At 38.1% G+C, this 16,553-nt stretch overlaps 2 protein-coding genes across 4 annotated transcripts; one reads left to right on the plus strand and one right to left on the minus strand.

Moving 5' to 3' along the window:
• The first annotated feature begins 4,147 nt into the window (after positions 1 to 4,147).
• On the plus strand, positions 4,148 to 6,423 carry LOC103439660 (hypersensitive-induced response protein 4). Its single transcript, XM_008378236.4, has 5 exons — positions 4,148 to 4,487; positions 4,596 to 4,716; positions 4,787 to 4,878; positions 5,146 to 5,242; positions 5,808 to 6,423. The coding sequence occupies exons 1-5, from the start codon at positions 4,293 to 4,295 to the stop codon at positions 6,176 to 6,178; spliced, it is 876 nt and encodes a 291-aa protein (XP_008376458.1). The 5' UTR covers positions 4,148 to 4,292; the 3' UTR covers positions 6,179 to 6,423.
• Positions 6,424 to 10,643: 4,220 nt separating this feature from the next.
• On the minus strand, positions 10,644 to 16,309 carry LOC103439662 (uncharacterized). Of its 3 annotated transcripts, XM_029106091.2 has the most exons (4): positions 13,552 to 16,302; positions 11,422 to 11,655; positions 11,031 to 11,238; positions 10,644 to 10,888 (listed from the first exon to the last, which is right to left on the minus strand). In XM_029106091.2, exons 1-2 carry the CDS (start codon positions 15,873 to 15,875, stop codon positions 11,640 to 11,642), a joined length of 2,340 nt encoding a protein of 779 aa, XP_028961924.1. In that variant the 5' UTR covers positions 15,876 to 16,302; the 3' UTR covers positions 10,644 to 10,888; positions 11,031 to 11,238; positions 11,422 to 11,639. The 3 variants fall into 3 exon arrangements, with proteins under 3 accessions (XP_028961924.1, XP_070681574.1, XP_028961926.1); XM_070825473.1 differs by having other exon boundaries at positions 11,035 to 11,655; positions 13,552 to 16,309; XM_029106093.2 differs by lacking the exon at positions 11,031 to 11,238.
• Between the last annotated feature and the right edge of the window lie 244 nt (positions 16,310 to 16,553).

Raw genomic sequence — 16,553 nt, forward strand, 5'->3', positions numbered from 1 at the left:
ATCGAAATTTAACAAGTACCAACTAGGATAGTAGGATTATATATAAAATTGTTGTCCTTTTAGTACTAGTTTGTCTGGAAAAACTATGGGCTAAACCGTGTTAGTGTACGTGCATTATTTAGTGTTACACACTTTTTCTCCGATTAAAATGTAGCGGGGTGTATTCAATTGGGATTTTAAGAGATTTTAATTCTTTTAATGAATATAGGGGTATTCAATCAAGATTTTAAGTGATTTTCTGAAATTCTAGAGGTATTCAATTAGAATTTTAAGATAGGTTATTAAAATCCTTAGAAATCCAGGGTATTCAATTAAGATTTTAAAGAAGTTTATAACATTCCAGGTGTATTTAATTAGAAATTGATTTTAAAGAATTTGAGAAAGTTGAGGAATTAGAGGGAATTGGAGAGATTTCGTAGTGTATTTTAAGCATTCACAAATCTTATCTCTTTCCATGAGATTTCGAGGGAATTGAATCAAAATTTTATATGGAATTTCTACAAATCAATTAAACTCCATAAAAATCCATGGATTTATAAATCAATTAAAATCTCTCACATTCTCAATCGAATACACCCCCCCCGTAAATTAGTTACTGTTAAGCGTAAGTGCTTATAAATTCACTGTAAGGTATGACTCTCGCATTTTAGTATAATTTGAAAAAAATGAAATGTAGGAAATAAACTATCAAATTTTCCGCTTGCTTAATAAATTGAAAGAGAAAAAGGAAACTATTAACAAGATATGAATAGGATCTTAGGAATCGGATATTTATTAATCTTTCCGCTTGAAATATATAGAGCTTGCTTAGTTAATTATTAAATAATTAGATGGGTTTCCAGGAGGCAGCTCATTAACGTTCAAGTAAACATCTTAATACTTTTAGAGGAAGTATCTTAATATTTGATACCAAATATAAAATTAAACTTGCACGATGCCAATTATTTGTCTCCAAATAATCATTGATTTGCTGCGATGCCTTATATCTTAGAGACAACATAAGTTGAATATTACATATAATATATAGGAGGAGGAGAGCCCCATGTTATCCGAGGTAGAAAACCAACAAGTTTGGCAGTCCTCAATTTGCAAATTAGTCTTAAGTTTAATTTAACATTTTTTTAGCTATATCAACTTGTACACTACGCAAAATTGGGATCATTTCCGGCTCTTTGTGTATGGAACCGATGAATTCGGAGATCCGGACTACTTATTTTGATTATGAGATTTTCATTAGTTCATTCTATTGGCCCATCTCACACAAACCCGAGTTCTTGAGCTCCAGACATACAAATCTGAAGAGGATCTAGACTCCACTACACAAACACATGCAGTCTTGTTGTGTACGGGCTGTGCGTACGTACAAGCTAGATATATTATTGACCAAAGGTTTTCCAGTTTAACTTAATTGATTAATTTATGCATTTTTAATCGTTTTGCTATGGTATTAGAGGTGGTCTGAAAATATATTTTCTAACATATAAACAAATATGTGGTTAATTAATCATAAATATATAACGCAAGACAAGAGGTCTGGTCCTTGCCTCCAGAAATGACAACACAGATCTGGATCCGTTCAAGTTGTTTCCCAAACAAGCACATTCATAACAGAGCAACGCAATACATAAATTTTAATGTCTCGCGGTCCATCTCTTGCAGTGCAAGTCTGTAAGATGCTCCATCCTCTGCCCAGTTCTGGTAGAGTGATCAGACGACAGAGACGATGCATGAATGAATACGTTTGTGTGGTCGAACCAATTTGACCTAATTTTTTAATTGTTGTTGTCGTTTTTATCATTGGCTTTTTAGGAAAATGAAACTTCTAGGTGTATCGGGAACACTTGTTGCACAGTGCATTATTTTGTTTTATATACGTTTTATAATACGAATGAATGATATAGTTAATATGTTTTACTCTTATAGTATATTAATCCAAAACAAATATACACATATCATTTGAGTGAAATAATAACATAATATAACGGAATTTCAGTTATATGGCATAATTTCTGGCTAGAAGCTCGTGTAGGACATAATATGGAGCATGTGATGAGAAACTGGGAGTATTTATCAGACAGTGATGGGAAATGAGTATGATTCCCTCCCCTTTAAATTCTTTTCCCTTCCGTATTTTTCTCTCTCACTTTTTTTTTTTTTTTTCTCTTTCTATAAAAAAAGTCAACGCAAGATATTGAAGTAGCATAATCGTAACCGTTCAAATATGAGGAGAAAAAAAAAAATTAGGGCAAATTGAAAATGATAGAATCCTACTTTGATAAGCAATGGGGAAACATGGTGGAAACAAGGTGTGGGTCGAAGGTTTTTTTGGTTGGATTTTGTGCAATTTTGGAAGGGGACATTAAATGTGTGGTACCTTCAAAATTTTAGCATGTCTACTTCATTGTCTTTGACTCTTTGCTTCTCAATCTTAAAAGTTCGAAAAATGAAAAAGAAAAAAATTACAAGAATACGTTACGCGTATAATGTTTGGTCTAACACACACATTATACATGTACCGTGTTCTTGTAAATACATGTATTCCAACACTTCCTGCGGAGTATGAAGGGATCTTCTATATACACACATATTTGCAATGTTTTTCTCTTGTTAGTTCATGTACAAAGAGTATGCATGCATACGCATTTTGTGTCCATGTGTATGGCTTTTTATTGGAGAGACAGATCGATTCACAACACACCAGAACAAGTATCGGTTTTGAATTTAAAAATTTGTGGAATCATAATTATGATACCATGTTAGACAATAAATAGACTCTATCTAAAAACTTAAAATTATTAGAAAACGAACCAACAATGCATATCAAATTAACATGTATAATATGTCATGTGTGATTTATACATTATATGCACAGTGGCGCCGGCCTCCCCCTCACCGGCGCCGGCGTCAGAATCATTCTCTTCCTCCTTAAAACCCAGTCCCCGCAAGTTCATTTTTTTCTCTCTTCTCTGCCTCCATTTTTACGCTTAATGTCTTAATTTTTTTTTTTTGGGGGGTTAAATATCATATGCACAGCGGGTGGAGGGGAGAGGGTGGCTTGGTCGAATGCACCGTGGAGGTGCATGGTGATTTGAAGCCCTTATATAAATCATTGATTTTAACCATTACAGGTGATTCAGTGGTTAAAGACGAATTCCAAGCCCGTCTTCCACACGGCAGTCTTGGGATTGACTCTTGGCGCTGGTGGATGGTACGATGGTGGGCAGGCTACAGCTGAAATGACTTTGTGAGTCTTCTCGGCCACTGAAAATGTGAACTGTCATGGCGAAGTCACTAGCTGGTATGCTTTAAAGAACAAAAAAAAAAAAATTAAATCATTGATTTGTTTTCAAGATTTGAAGCCCACCAGAATTTCTTGTTAGATGATTGAAGCCCAAAATCCACTTACATGGGCTTAGAGCAAGTCTACCCCTAAGGACTTTATGCCAGCACCCAGCGCATTTATCCACTCAAGTGAATAGTAATAGATCTAAGTGAACAGTAATATACCAAATCATCTCCACCCCTAACAAAAAATAGCTAGTCCATTTTATTAAAATATTATTATTTTTATTATTAAAATATTATTATTTTTATTATAAAATAATAATTTTATTTTTAATTTCTGAATTTATAAAAAATAAAATAATAATAATAATAATAATAATATCTAAATTTATTAAAAAATTTATGTATTTTTTAAAAGTGAAATTCTTAATTTTTTGGGGGAAAAAACGTGAACCGTTGATCTGTGATCGGACGGTCCATTTTAAAAGTCAAATTTAATTTTTTTTTACCGTTGGAAATCCAACGACATACATTTCGCCACGTCGCCCACCCGGGGTTGGGGTGTGAGTGCGCCTGCTAGGCGGGCCCAACCTCTGAACGTCTGTCGGCTACTGGCCATAAAGGCCGCGTGAAAGGCACGTGCCAGCCCAATTGCCCGGTTCCTTGCTCAGTCAAATTTGGGCTGGCCTGGAGACCAACTTGGGCTGCGTCCCAGGCAAAAGGGTGGGCTGGAGTGGATTGACTGACTCCTAGCCTGATTTTTGTACTTTGTGCTGGGCTATTCCACTTCCGGTGGACTTGCTCTTAACTCTTAAGTCCAGCCCAATATACTGTTCTCTACGGATAAATACTCGCTTATCCAAAAGCCCAATCGTACAGAAGTCGGTCTCTCTTCCCGAACCGTATAAATAGTCCTCGGCGGTCATCGTCCGTCATCAAACCCCGTTCTTCCACAGTTCCCAAATTTCGCACCAAAAACCTACACAGTCCAGTCCAATCCATTCCAGATGGGCAATTCGTGCTGCTGCTTCTGTATCTGCATAGAGCAAGCGAGCATAGGCATCTTGGAGAGGTGGGGCCGTTTCGAGAGGCTCGCCGAACCCGGTTTCCACCTCCTGAACCCATTGGCCGGTCAATGGGTCGCCGGCATCCTCTCCACCAGGATCGCCTCCCTTGATGTCCGTATCGAGACCAAAACCAAGGTAATTCTTATCATCTATGTGAAATTCATACAGCAAAAGCAAGAATTTTGAGTAAATTGTAAATTTTTTGTTGGTGTTTGGATTGAAATTTTGTGCAATTTTGGGCAGGATAATGTGTTTGTGCAATTGGTGTGCTCAATTCAATACAGGGTGGTGAAAGAAAATGCTGATGATGCGTTTTATGAGCTGCAAAACCCCAAAGAGCAGATTCAAGCTTATGTCTTTGATGGTATTTCCTATATTGGTTAATTGGGTTTTTAATTTTTACGCGAATAATTGAATTGAATTGAATTTTGTAGTGGTTAGAGCTCTGGTTCCGAGAATGACACTGGACGAGCTCTTTGAGCAGAAGGGTGAGGTTGCTAAAGCCGTGTTGGAGGAGCTTGAGAAGGTAACATATGAAATGATGTGACGAAGTGTTTACTGTATTCGTGATCGTTTTGACGGTAGGATGCATGATTGTAACTATTTTATCGTCCCAGTGCTTTGAATTGAATGAGTTTGAGTTCAATTGGATTGTTGTGATTGCTTCTCACCTGTTTGTTTCGAGCAAAATTTTGTTGTTTATTGTTATGTTTCCTTCACTCTGAAGCTTGTAATACAAGAAATGTTTTGTTTTACACGATTTCTTACGTTGTATGCTGAAATTTCTGATCAGGTTATGAGAGAATATGGATACAGCATAGAGCACATGCTGATGGTTGACATTATACCTGATGCCTCTGTCCGCAAGGCAATGAATGAGATCAATGCAGGTACAATTTTCTTTGATTCGTTCCCTGATTTTAGTCTTACACCTGGACATTGTTTCTGCTTGTATTGCGGTCGGAAAACACATGTTTTGGGAGTTAGTATATTGTTGGACCGTGAGTCTCGGTTAGCCCCAGGTTTTGAGAACAAACATTTTGGAATGTTTATGTGCTATGGTTTACTCAGTTGCGTCTCTTCCGATTTTTGTACAGAAGTGTATGATACTAGTGACATTCTGACAAGATATTCTTATGACGTATCTGGCCTCATAATGTTTAGATTCTGCTGTTATGTTAAGCCGTAAATAAATTTGAGTTTGCTTCGTGAAAGTACTTTATATGTTGGAGCGAACAAACGTTGCTTTTCTTAACTTTGGAACATTTTCACCTAGATTCCTAGACTCGAGGTCATCTTAGAAGCTGAACTTATTTATCATATATTCCTGGTTATCTCGAAATGTTGAAGTTTGCAAACTGATCATTAGTTTGCAGTCTTTATATATGTTTATGGCTTGTAATATAAATGCTTATTCTTGTTTATTTACTAAATAATGGAGCATCTGTACTGCAGCTCAAAGGCTCCAGCTAGCCAATGTATACAAAGGAGAAGCAGAGAAGGTGCTTCAGGTGAAAAGGGCAGAAGCTGAAGCTGAGGCCAAGTACCTTGGCGGAGTTGGTGTTGCCAGGCAGAGGCAGGCAATCACCGATGGATTAAGAGAGAACATCTTGAATTTCTCAGGCAAGGTGGAAGGCACCTCCTCAAAGGAGGTGATGGACCTGATCATGATCACTCAGTACTTTGACACAATCAAAGACCTCGGAAACTCGTCCAAAAACACTACAGTTTTCATACCCCACGGTCCGGGACACGTTAGGGACATCGGTGATCAAATACGCAACGGACTAATGGAGGCATCTAGTGCTCAGCTAAACGCCGAGTGAATACGTCGTTTGGATAAATTCTTGATCACAATACTTTTTTTTTATCGAATTCGAGTTGACACGAGCAGGTTAGGGTTGTTACATAAGATATAGTTTATGCAATCCGATTCGTTTAATTTTGTTTGCATTTCTTTTGGAATGAAGAACATGGTATGTACTTGCACCATGTCGACTCTGTGTATATAAAGAAACAGTAATGCAGCCCAATATACATAGGTCTGAATAAAGTTATTATTTTGAATGAATGTTATTAGGGATTGTTATTTGTTGAGTCCTGATCCTCTCCGGATCCTCTTTGTGAGGATCCGGAGATCCGTGAATCGTGTTCGTTTATTGTACATTGAGCAGTTATAAATCATTTTAAATATTTTTATTTAAAAATAAACATAAACAGTACTTGATAGAAACTGATCGCACTATTTACAATGAACGAATACGATTCATGGATCCTCAAGATCCTTACCAAAAGGATCCGGAGAGGATCCTAATGGTTATGTGTTCTTAATTATTGAGTTCGACCACGTTTTATTTTGTGTCAAGAGTTAACAAAGTGGGCTCTGTCATGGGCCCACGGGAACATGGTCCGTTGTAGTCTGGACTAGCTCATTTGATTCGGTTGGGTCTCAAGTTGCATCCGAAGGCCCAAATCCAATTTTTGTTATGAATTGTTTTTATGAAGATGTAGGGTAAATTATTTGGAGTGATTCTCAAATGTCACGTTACGGTGTTATGAATCTACGTGTTATTATATGTTGCACAACAATATTGATATATTATGAGCAATATCGTAATGAAAATACGTGTAATAAAATTGATCGATTGGTAGCATTACTCAACAGTGTGATAGATTTGTTGAAACTTTCGTGAATTTTTATTTTATTTTAAAAAAGGTTCAAAATTATTACAAAAATTAAAAAGAATAGGTAATTTCGAACCTGGGAAGTATGGGTAAAAAAAGTCATCTTACCTAGTAGGATATTTGACCACATGCAGGATCACGGAGGTTATGCTTGGCAATTGGTAATTGGTATGGAATGTAATGATATATAGCACAAAATTCAAAGATGGATTTGTGTAGAACAAATGAGTGGCATACTAGCATTACAAATACGACGGCCCTATTCTATCTTGTAGACCTTACTCGACCTAAAACATTATATTTTGGCTCCACACAGATGTTGTGTCGTAGGGCAGGCAATAAGCAAAGAAAAAGTTAACCTAAAGTTTAATACTTAATCAACCTACTAATTATAAAAAGTGTTACCGTTAAACGTGGACCAATTAGTAAAAAACATAAAGTAAAATAATACGTTTTAGGTGGCCAACTTTGCATCGTACAAAAATGTAATCATAAAAATGAAGGGAATATTTAGAGGAGGATTTTTGGTAATGATAATGTATGATGACCATTAGGGTGAGATTAGATAATTGGAGATTTTGATTTGATGGGAGTGCACTTAATTTGTTTTCTTCGTTTCTGGTATTTACTTAATGACAAGAAATTATAATGACACAGGTGAGGTCTGGTAGGATGGATTTTTCAAACTTTTAAGGCTCAACATGTCGAGCAATTATACAGTATGCTCGGAATGCGGTCACGTGACGTTATTATTTTTTTCAAGTTATAATATGTAAATTTAATTAATACTTAAAATGAGAGATATCAATTATGTCCAAATTTATTGTAACATGTAAAATAATACAATCCGTAACTTGTGTTCTTGATAATTATAACCCTTTCTCAAAAGAAACGACAATCTTAGTTATCTTACCCTTATATTTAGGGTGGTGTTATCCACCACCTCTTTTTAATTTATATCATTTGATCATCTTTAATTCATTCGATCCGATGATCAAATAACATTTTTTTTATTTGATGTTGTTAAATTCAAATTTGTGGTTAGATTTTGGGTTTTCGAACAAGAAAAAAAACAAGTTTTCACTTAAAAGAAATAATCTCTTTCCAATTTAGCCACTTGGTAGGAGAAACCTTCTTGGAGGGATGCCTCTTGTAACAAAGTCAAACGAAAAAGGGGCAAAAGTGCACAAATTAGGATACAATGTAAAAGAAATAGTGAGAGCCTAGTAAGACTACTAGTGAGTCCTTATGCACATCCAATCATTTTCAAAGTGCTAGGCTCACTTGTCCATATGTGCGCGAGTGGTTGTGAGCGGTTAATGCATGTGAGTTCTGAAATGTATGCATCAACAGTTCAAGTCACATGCATGTCTGTTATACATCAATAACTCCCAATCACTTGTAGGTACCATTTCGCTACTCTAATAAAGTGGATAGGTTCGTAGTCATTACAATCAAAACTCAAGGACCACAACTTTTGAGAATCTTTTTATTCATCACCCTCAAATAATGGTGATACTTACCATCTTATTTATCACCGTTGAATGAGTTAAAATTTCAAAATCTGTATAGATCTCAAAATTTAAACTCATCAAACGATTAAAAATAGGGTGGTACCACCACTTGAGGATGGCAAACAAAAACTCCTCCACAACTTTTAGGTGTGGGGTTAGTGGTTACAGATACAAAAACTTTGTGAAAAATATTGATTAGAGTACTATCCTTGTCATGATAACACATCATACATATGGTTGAAGTTCATGTGGAATGAAATCATAGAAAGACAGACACCGTAGAATACCAAAAAACACAAAGGCAGGTGGTACACATATATTATTCATTTCCCTACCCCACCATCAAACACCCAATTTAACCTTTACTTTTAGCCTTGGCACAAATGGAAAGGTTGTTCATTTGTGACCGAAAAGTCACGGATTCGAGTCGTAAAAACAACCTCTTTATAAAGTAAAAACAAAACTGCATAAGATAAATGTCTCCCCCCGCGACCCTCACAAAACGGGAAGCCTCATTGACTTGGGGTTGCTCTTTCTTTTACCAAGCATGTGCAAAAACTTGAAGGTTAGTTGGATTGAAAAATGATGTATATACTTCTGCATAAATTCCATATCTAATCATTACTAATATATTATCATGACCAGTTTTTCACTTTCCCGTGTCAACTTGCTCAATTATTGGCGGAATACAAAGAAAATGTTTCCATTTGTCCTCATAAAACTAAAGTCACCAAAACATACAAAGGAGGGCCACAAACAAGAAATACCTACCAAAATTAATTTCATATCATGTCAATTCATATACTTAGATACGTAATTTTTCTCGAGTACTTACATTCATTCAGTGTCGACACGTTTGATTGTTGAATTCGGTCTACCTGCTCAAACTAAGTGGCCGAGGAACATCCAAATACATATCGACACTAAATGTTTACAGGTACTCAAGAAAAATGGCGGACATAGGGCTTCAAAATTCAAAAACAATCAAGAAAAAAAAAAAGAGGAAGAGGAGAGATGATATAAAGGAAGAAAGCTAATTATGGAGGAGCATTGAAAGTGTGAAGATTCTTGTAGAAAAGAGTGTTGTCCTATACTAATCATCATATCTACTTTCCCTTTAACAACATGAGTGGAGAGTGAACAATAAATCCATCCTCCTATACAAGTCTAAATAAAGGCTTAGGCTTGCCCTTTCTCTTCTAGTTGGTGAGTAGTCAGTATTTTGCCTCCCCCTGCCGACAGGACCCCCTATGCCTTAACCAAATTCAGTAGCAAATGAAATCAAGGGTAGAAAGAAAAAGTAACAAATTCTTACTCCACCACTAACTACACTTAACTCAAAAGTGAAAACTTTGAACTTCGGCAGAGCTGTTTGACTAGGAAACTCTCACACCGGATGGGAACAAAATACAAGAGGTTTCATGCTTTTGCGAATGACATAGTGGGGGAGCTCTATCCAAATTTTATTTTTTCATCCACAAACCCACTTGGTATTTTTTTTCAGTCTACTGCTCAGTCAAGTTACTATATTGGGTTTCTATGGCAAGAGGATGTTATGATTGGTATGGTTTATTGAAAACTCAACTGAGTATGATTTGAAGGTGCACCAGAAAGTGTAATAATTCTCCAAAATTTGGAAGTGCTGTTATAAGATACTAAAACAATGGCCAACTCAACGAGTGACTTCGGGGTTGGTTTGGTATTGCTGTGTTTTGAAAAAAAACTGATGTGAGAATCAGCGGCTGTGAAATAAATCAGCAGAGTGTTTGGTAAATTTTTTTGTAAAGGTGCTTTTGAAAAAAAAAAACAGTCTAATAGTGGGTCTTTTCATTAAAGAAGCACTGTAGCTCCGTGTGCTTTGAAAAAAAACCAGTTTTCCAAAGCTGCAAATAGCAGCTTCAGCTTATTCTCATAGTAGCTTCCAAAATAAGCCTTTTTTTTCAGTTTACCAAATACGTAAAACCCTCACAGCTTTTTTTCATGGGTGCTTTTTTTTTAAGCACCTCACTCCCAAACTAGGTCTTCATATGCCACTTTGTCCTCTGTTTTTTTTTTTTTGGTCCCATTTTTCATATTGTATCGTTCTTGCACATTATTTAGGGAAAAAAATCAGAATTAAATTTGAATGTATCACCTGCTACGGCCACGAACTGAGTTTCCTGAATCCGATTTTCAGAACTCTGCAAAAAACATAGTATGTGTATATATATAGTGAATACCACATAAGTATTCTCCCATCTTAAGGCAATTGCCACAAGGCTAAGGTCTTTCTCGCAAGTTGAACCACTGATGAAATCCGTTTACTTGTGAAGCACATAACCCGTTTCAGTTCTCAGCCTGCACAAAGAAAGGTGTGGCACTTAGGTTAACAGCTTCAGACACTCATGAAATTTTCAAAAAGTTGGGATTTTAGGTGGAGCCAATGTTGAAAGGGGCTTGGAGATTAAGTATGTGAATAACAAGTAAAAGAATCACCAACCTACTTATGCTCAATATTACTAGCCAAATTACATGCAGATTCAGTTCAAGTTCGTTGCAATATCCCTTTCAGTCATATTATGCACATCCCCTCCTTGCTTCCATTTTGCTCAAGACTTTTTAGCAATCATGGAAGGCCTATCTGATAACTGTGCGGATTGCAAATTTTCATCCTCCAAAAACAAAGTTCGAAAGGGCCCAGTTGGAGACTAAAAATGTCACAAGACATGGAATGTTTAAAGCACAAGTTACCAAAGATGATTAGAAATAATCTTAAGCTAAAATTTAAAACAATAAACACACAAATAGAGGGAGAAAAAAGATAGAGAGACAGACATACAACAGGGAGAGATAAGAGAGAGAGGAATGATGAGATATAAGGCCCCTTGTACCTTCCTTTTCGTTGACCATGACAACTAAAGCACTGAAATGGACTTCCACTTCCCATGGTGGGGCTCTTCAATTTCAGAAACTGATATACCAGCAGAGCAAATATGCCTAGTTCAATCAGTGTGAAGTGTGTCTTTGGCTACAAAGATTCGCTCTTGTGTTCTTACGAGGTTTGACCCATGTGATGACTCAAGCCCGGTTTGCCATCCACCCAACCCATTCAAGAAAACCCTATCCTGCAGCAGAAAGGAAGTGTCAAACATTTCAAACAAATGCCATTCGTGTCCTTCGGTGATTTCATTTCTCAAGCAAATACAAGAAGTTCTACGCTTAAATTAGAACATACCATTACTCGTTCCAAACATTAAGCTTTGACAGATATTTCCATCATAGGCCCGAATAGGTGTTCTTAATTTGGTATAAACTATAATTTCCCCAAAAACAAAGAAAAAGGAGTCCTTTGTACGATAGCTATACATTTCAGGTTATAGGGAAAACACAAAGAGAATAAGTTAAATGGTTAAAAGACTGAAAACATAAACATATTGGTATTGCCACTTTCTAAGAGTCCTGCCCAAGAAATTAAATCATGACAAGATACTGAGGCCAATGCAGTGCTAATTTGTACAGGTTGTACAACATACTCAATCTTGGTCATGAGCATCAATTCTATGTATTAAGTGTGGTACATGTCTATCCGAGATCTTAGGGCACCAGAAACAGAACTGCTGCGCATCTACTTGTCTAAACAATATGTCGTTCAGCATGGCACTTCATTTTGTGTTCAAGCACACTTAGCATAGAAGCCAATATTGAGAGTGTGACTGCATATCCAACAGATATACAATCCCTACACATATCTTGTCCAATAAGAAGTGGCACAGTGTCTTCCTATTGACTATTTCATTAGAAGTACAGAAAACTAGCAGTGGTACGCATGTAAGTGTCCTGGCGGGCACTTCAACCAGAGCGGTTACACTTTGGGGAATGAAAAATAGCGTAAACAAAAATTATAAGTTGAACAATAGAGGAACAGAAAAGGTTAGTTGTAATGAGCCATCAAGTGGCCAAATTGGTTTGGTATTCATCTTTCATTGATTCAGAACGTCATTCCTCATGGTCACCCTAATCCATATTACTACTGCAACATATAGGCATCACTTCAATAATAGAGCTCCTATTTTGATGTTTTACTATACTTCTTTCCTCTTCCGAGACAATCTAACATTTTTATATGTCCATTCACTGTCCAATTTGGTTTCATGTCATTATGTTGGGCATCTTGCATATTTATTTGAACACTAATACCACTATAAGCATCATTAAAAGGTCGTACCCAGTGCACAAGGCTCCCGCTTTACGCAGGGTCTGGGAGAGGTGAATGTCGGCTAGCCTTACCCCCATTTATGGAGAGGCTGCTCCCAAGTCTCGAACCCGAGACCTACCGCTCATGGGCGAAGGCACTTGCCATCGCACCAAGTGCGACCTCTACTATAAGCATCATTAATGCATAAAAATAGTCCCGAAGAATAAAAAACCAAAATTTTCACACCAGCCATACATGACCATCCAATTCTTTATATTTTACGTCATGAGCTAAACTAGATGCAGTAAATGGAAGATGTTACATAGGAGGACTTATCCAAATCAAACATCTAATACTCAAGAAGAAAACAACAATCAATAACTGATATCAACAATGGAAATATGATGAAGCGCATTTTTTTTTTAAGACAATGAAGAGAAACTGGACTTTGGAGGACACCGTATTAAACATAGAGAAACATACATCTCAAACTTCTCTTGAAAAATGTTACAATTTTATATGCAATCCCTGGACCACTTTTATGATTATAAAGATCAAAGGGCCTCTTGTTTACAAAGTACAAACCGAAGAAACCCACAATCATGTTTTGGCAAGAGATTGACTATTTCATTAGAATCATGAAGATATGCCAGTTTCAATAATACAATGTTCAAAATTCCTTCACATTAACCTTCCCTTCGAGCAATAACACTGAAATCTTTTACCTAGATGTGAAGTATATAGAAGAAAAAATAAAAAGAGAGGAAAGAATTCAATAAATCCTAGAGTTACAGAATCCTAGAGGAGTCAAAAAGAAAAACATTACACTGTGGGTGCATCGGAAAAGACCTCAGTCAGCATGTCATCCTCAACGTCTGCAGTCCCAAACAGCTCTGCTTCCTTTTCTTCCTCACTAGAAAGATCCCTTCTCTCAATTTTGGCATGAGCTGCAATAAATATCATCTTCTGTGCCTTTTCCAGGCCTACCCTTGAGTGCCTATGTACACGAATCCATCTCATGAAAGACCAATTGCACTTAAATCCACACGAGGTTGCATGGAGGAAGATAAGTCTCACTGCAACCCTCCCCAATGTCTTTAACTCACTTAGACAAGTTTCCCACACAAGTCTGCTGCTCTGTGGGTTAGCCATTTTCATCTTTCCAGTTACAGGATCTCGCTGTTTAACCTGCACTGCCTGAGCGTAAAGTGGGTCCATTCCTTCCGTTCTCCATTTCATGAGCTCCATCAATGCAACATGAGCTTCTTCTCTGGAAACCAACCTGGTAATGAGCTTATCTACATCCTTCTCCTGCTCATGTGTCAAGCACTTGAATGGTGGAAGGTACTTTCCACTAGTGTCCCTCATCAAGTATATCGGGTCAAGGATAAATGCAGCCGACCATGCTGGGTGGTAGTTCTTTCTGAATCGTTTTTCAACTATTTCCTCAACAGGTCCTTCAACAATGTTGAACTTGGCACACCAATCCTTTACTTTTGTTCTCAATTCTTCCCAAAGGGGTAGACATTGCCCGATTAATGGCCTCTCAGCCTCAATCTCCTGAGTCATCCCTCTGATCATCTTAACAAGTGAATAAACTGCCTCCAATTCATTCCAAAATCCTTCAGTTTGAATCATCCCTGCAACTTCCCTAGCAATTGGATCCTCCAGACATATCGCCTTATAAAAATCAACCAAGACAACCATTTGGAGTATGCGGGCACAGCTCAATATATCCTCCAGCATTGCGTAGATAGGTGCAAAGTTCTTTGAAGTATCACATTTGGGCGAAGGAACTTGGAGCAACCCAGCATACTCAAGCTCTTGTATCTTGCACTTCTCGAAAGCATGCCTAACCTCAGAGTTGCTATTTACAAAATTCGCAACCTTTAAGCAATTTTCAATGACAACCCTAAACAGTGGAAGCTCTTTGTTAAAATCCTTAATCAAAGACATGAACCCCTGAAGCTGACAGGAGACATTCACCATCCAATGGTTCTGAGTCTCCAAGTTCCTCAATGCCTTGGCCTTATATTTGTCTGCAACGATCCCCACACAACGCTGCACAGCATTCCCACATATTCCAGTAACTGAATCCCACAACACCTCCTCCGCATATTTCGAAGAAACTGACCCGCCAGTAAACACCACCTTCTGGAAAACACTAATCCCATTTGGAAGATTAACTGTGAACTTAACAACATTCTCTTCCCCACAAGAATCCCCGCTCTTCCACCCATCAGAAGCAACTTGGAAAAACATTGCATCTCTAATCCTAGCTTCAGACTCAGCTTTCACCTCATCAAACTTAGCATCAAGTCGAGCACCAGAAAGCTCACGCTGCAGCAATGCAGGCAAGCCCACCTGGCTAAGGAAAGCCCTGAACTTGGGATGCTCGAGGCTCGAAAATGAGACTGACCCACATGACTCATAGAACCACTCAGACAGTAGTTGAAGTGCAGAATCAATCTGCTCCTTACTAAGAGTGGCACCAGGTGAAGCTTTGGGACTCTTAAGTTTCTTCACACTATTTTCTAACATTGCCAAAGCACCCAAATCCTCCTTCCCACCAGATAACACCAAATGGTGCTGATCCAGCCCCATGCTTCTCGCAATCCCAACAGGGTTTGGAGACTGTGAGAAATTATGGTCACCGCCGAAGCGGGAAGACTCGATCATAGCTAAAGAGTGAACCTGTATCGGACTAGGACTAATGTGCGGAGGAGCTTGAGAAATAGGAGAAGGACTAGTACCCATTTGAGAGCTCCGCTTTCTGTGATTGTGAGACGACGGAGAAGGCAAGGAAGAAATCGGAACCGGAGATGCCGCCGCCGATGAATTGGGCCGCAAAACAGAGGTGAAATTCGGGCAGGTACCCCGTTTGAGATGCTCTGAGGCGGTTCTGGAGGGGTTGGAGGCGGAGAAGACGGCGTCGCAGAGTGAGCACTTGAGCTTGACGGCCTTGGGGATGTTGGAGTTGGGGATGCGAACGAGAACGGGCTCCAAGTGAGCCCAGTACCAAGCTCCTTTCCCCTTGATGGCCTTTGTTCGAACAGTTACCAGGCTTTCGAATCGCCGGTTGAGGGCCCTGGCGGCTATGTCGTCCGGCGAGAGAGATGGTTCTGTTGGGGTTGAGTTTGTGGACGCCATTGAAGCAAACGAGTCGAAATTGGAGAGTGTGAGTGACTCAGTGAGTGAGTGAAATGATGGGTTTTCAGTGAAAGAACCAAGCTTTTAGGTGAGATTGGTCCCTCACGGTGGTGGGTTCGGGGCATTTAGCCGGAAAGTGAAGGAGATGGCAAACTGGGTTTTGGGTTCGGGTTCGGATTCAAGCAGAGGTCCGTTTCCATGGCGATCTCGGCGAGTGAAAGAGTAGGAAAAGATGGGAGCTTGAAGCTTTTGAAGTGGGCTTTAATGGTGGAAGGTTTGTGAAATTCTCAAAGATTCAGCTGCAAAACTGCTCAACTGCACCTTCATCACACAACAGAAATGAAGGAGTAACGGAGACATTCATATAGTGCAGACTCTGCAGACTCTAGAGAGAGAAAAAAATAGAGAGGAGAGAGAGAATTTTATTCGACATGTTAAAAATACAAAGTTTTTTTACTATTTATTCTTCTGACAAACAAATTTTTTTCTTTCTTTTTTATTGTTTTTTCTTTCCATTTTTTTCCTGTTTGTGAGAATTTTTGTCCAAGACTTGCAAGTTTTATATGGTTCTACTGTTTTGTCAATGTCTAAAAGTGCTTGAAATTTCGTAGTGTTTTCTTTGATTTGGAATTTCAAATATTTACTCTCTATGCTTCTTGATTTGAGATTTTCTTGACC

Source organism: Malus domestica, chromosome 07 (genome assembly GCF_042453785.1).
Source record: "Malus domestica chromosome 07, GDT2T_hap1".
Classification (NCBI taxonomy): Eukaryota; Viridiplantae; Streptophyta; class Magnoliopsida; order Rosales; family Rosaceae; genus Malus; species Malus domestica.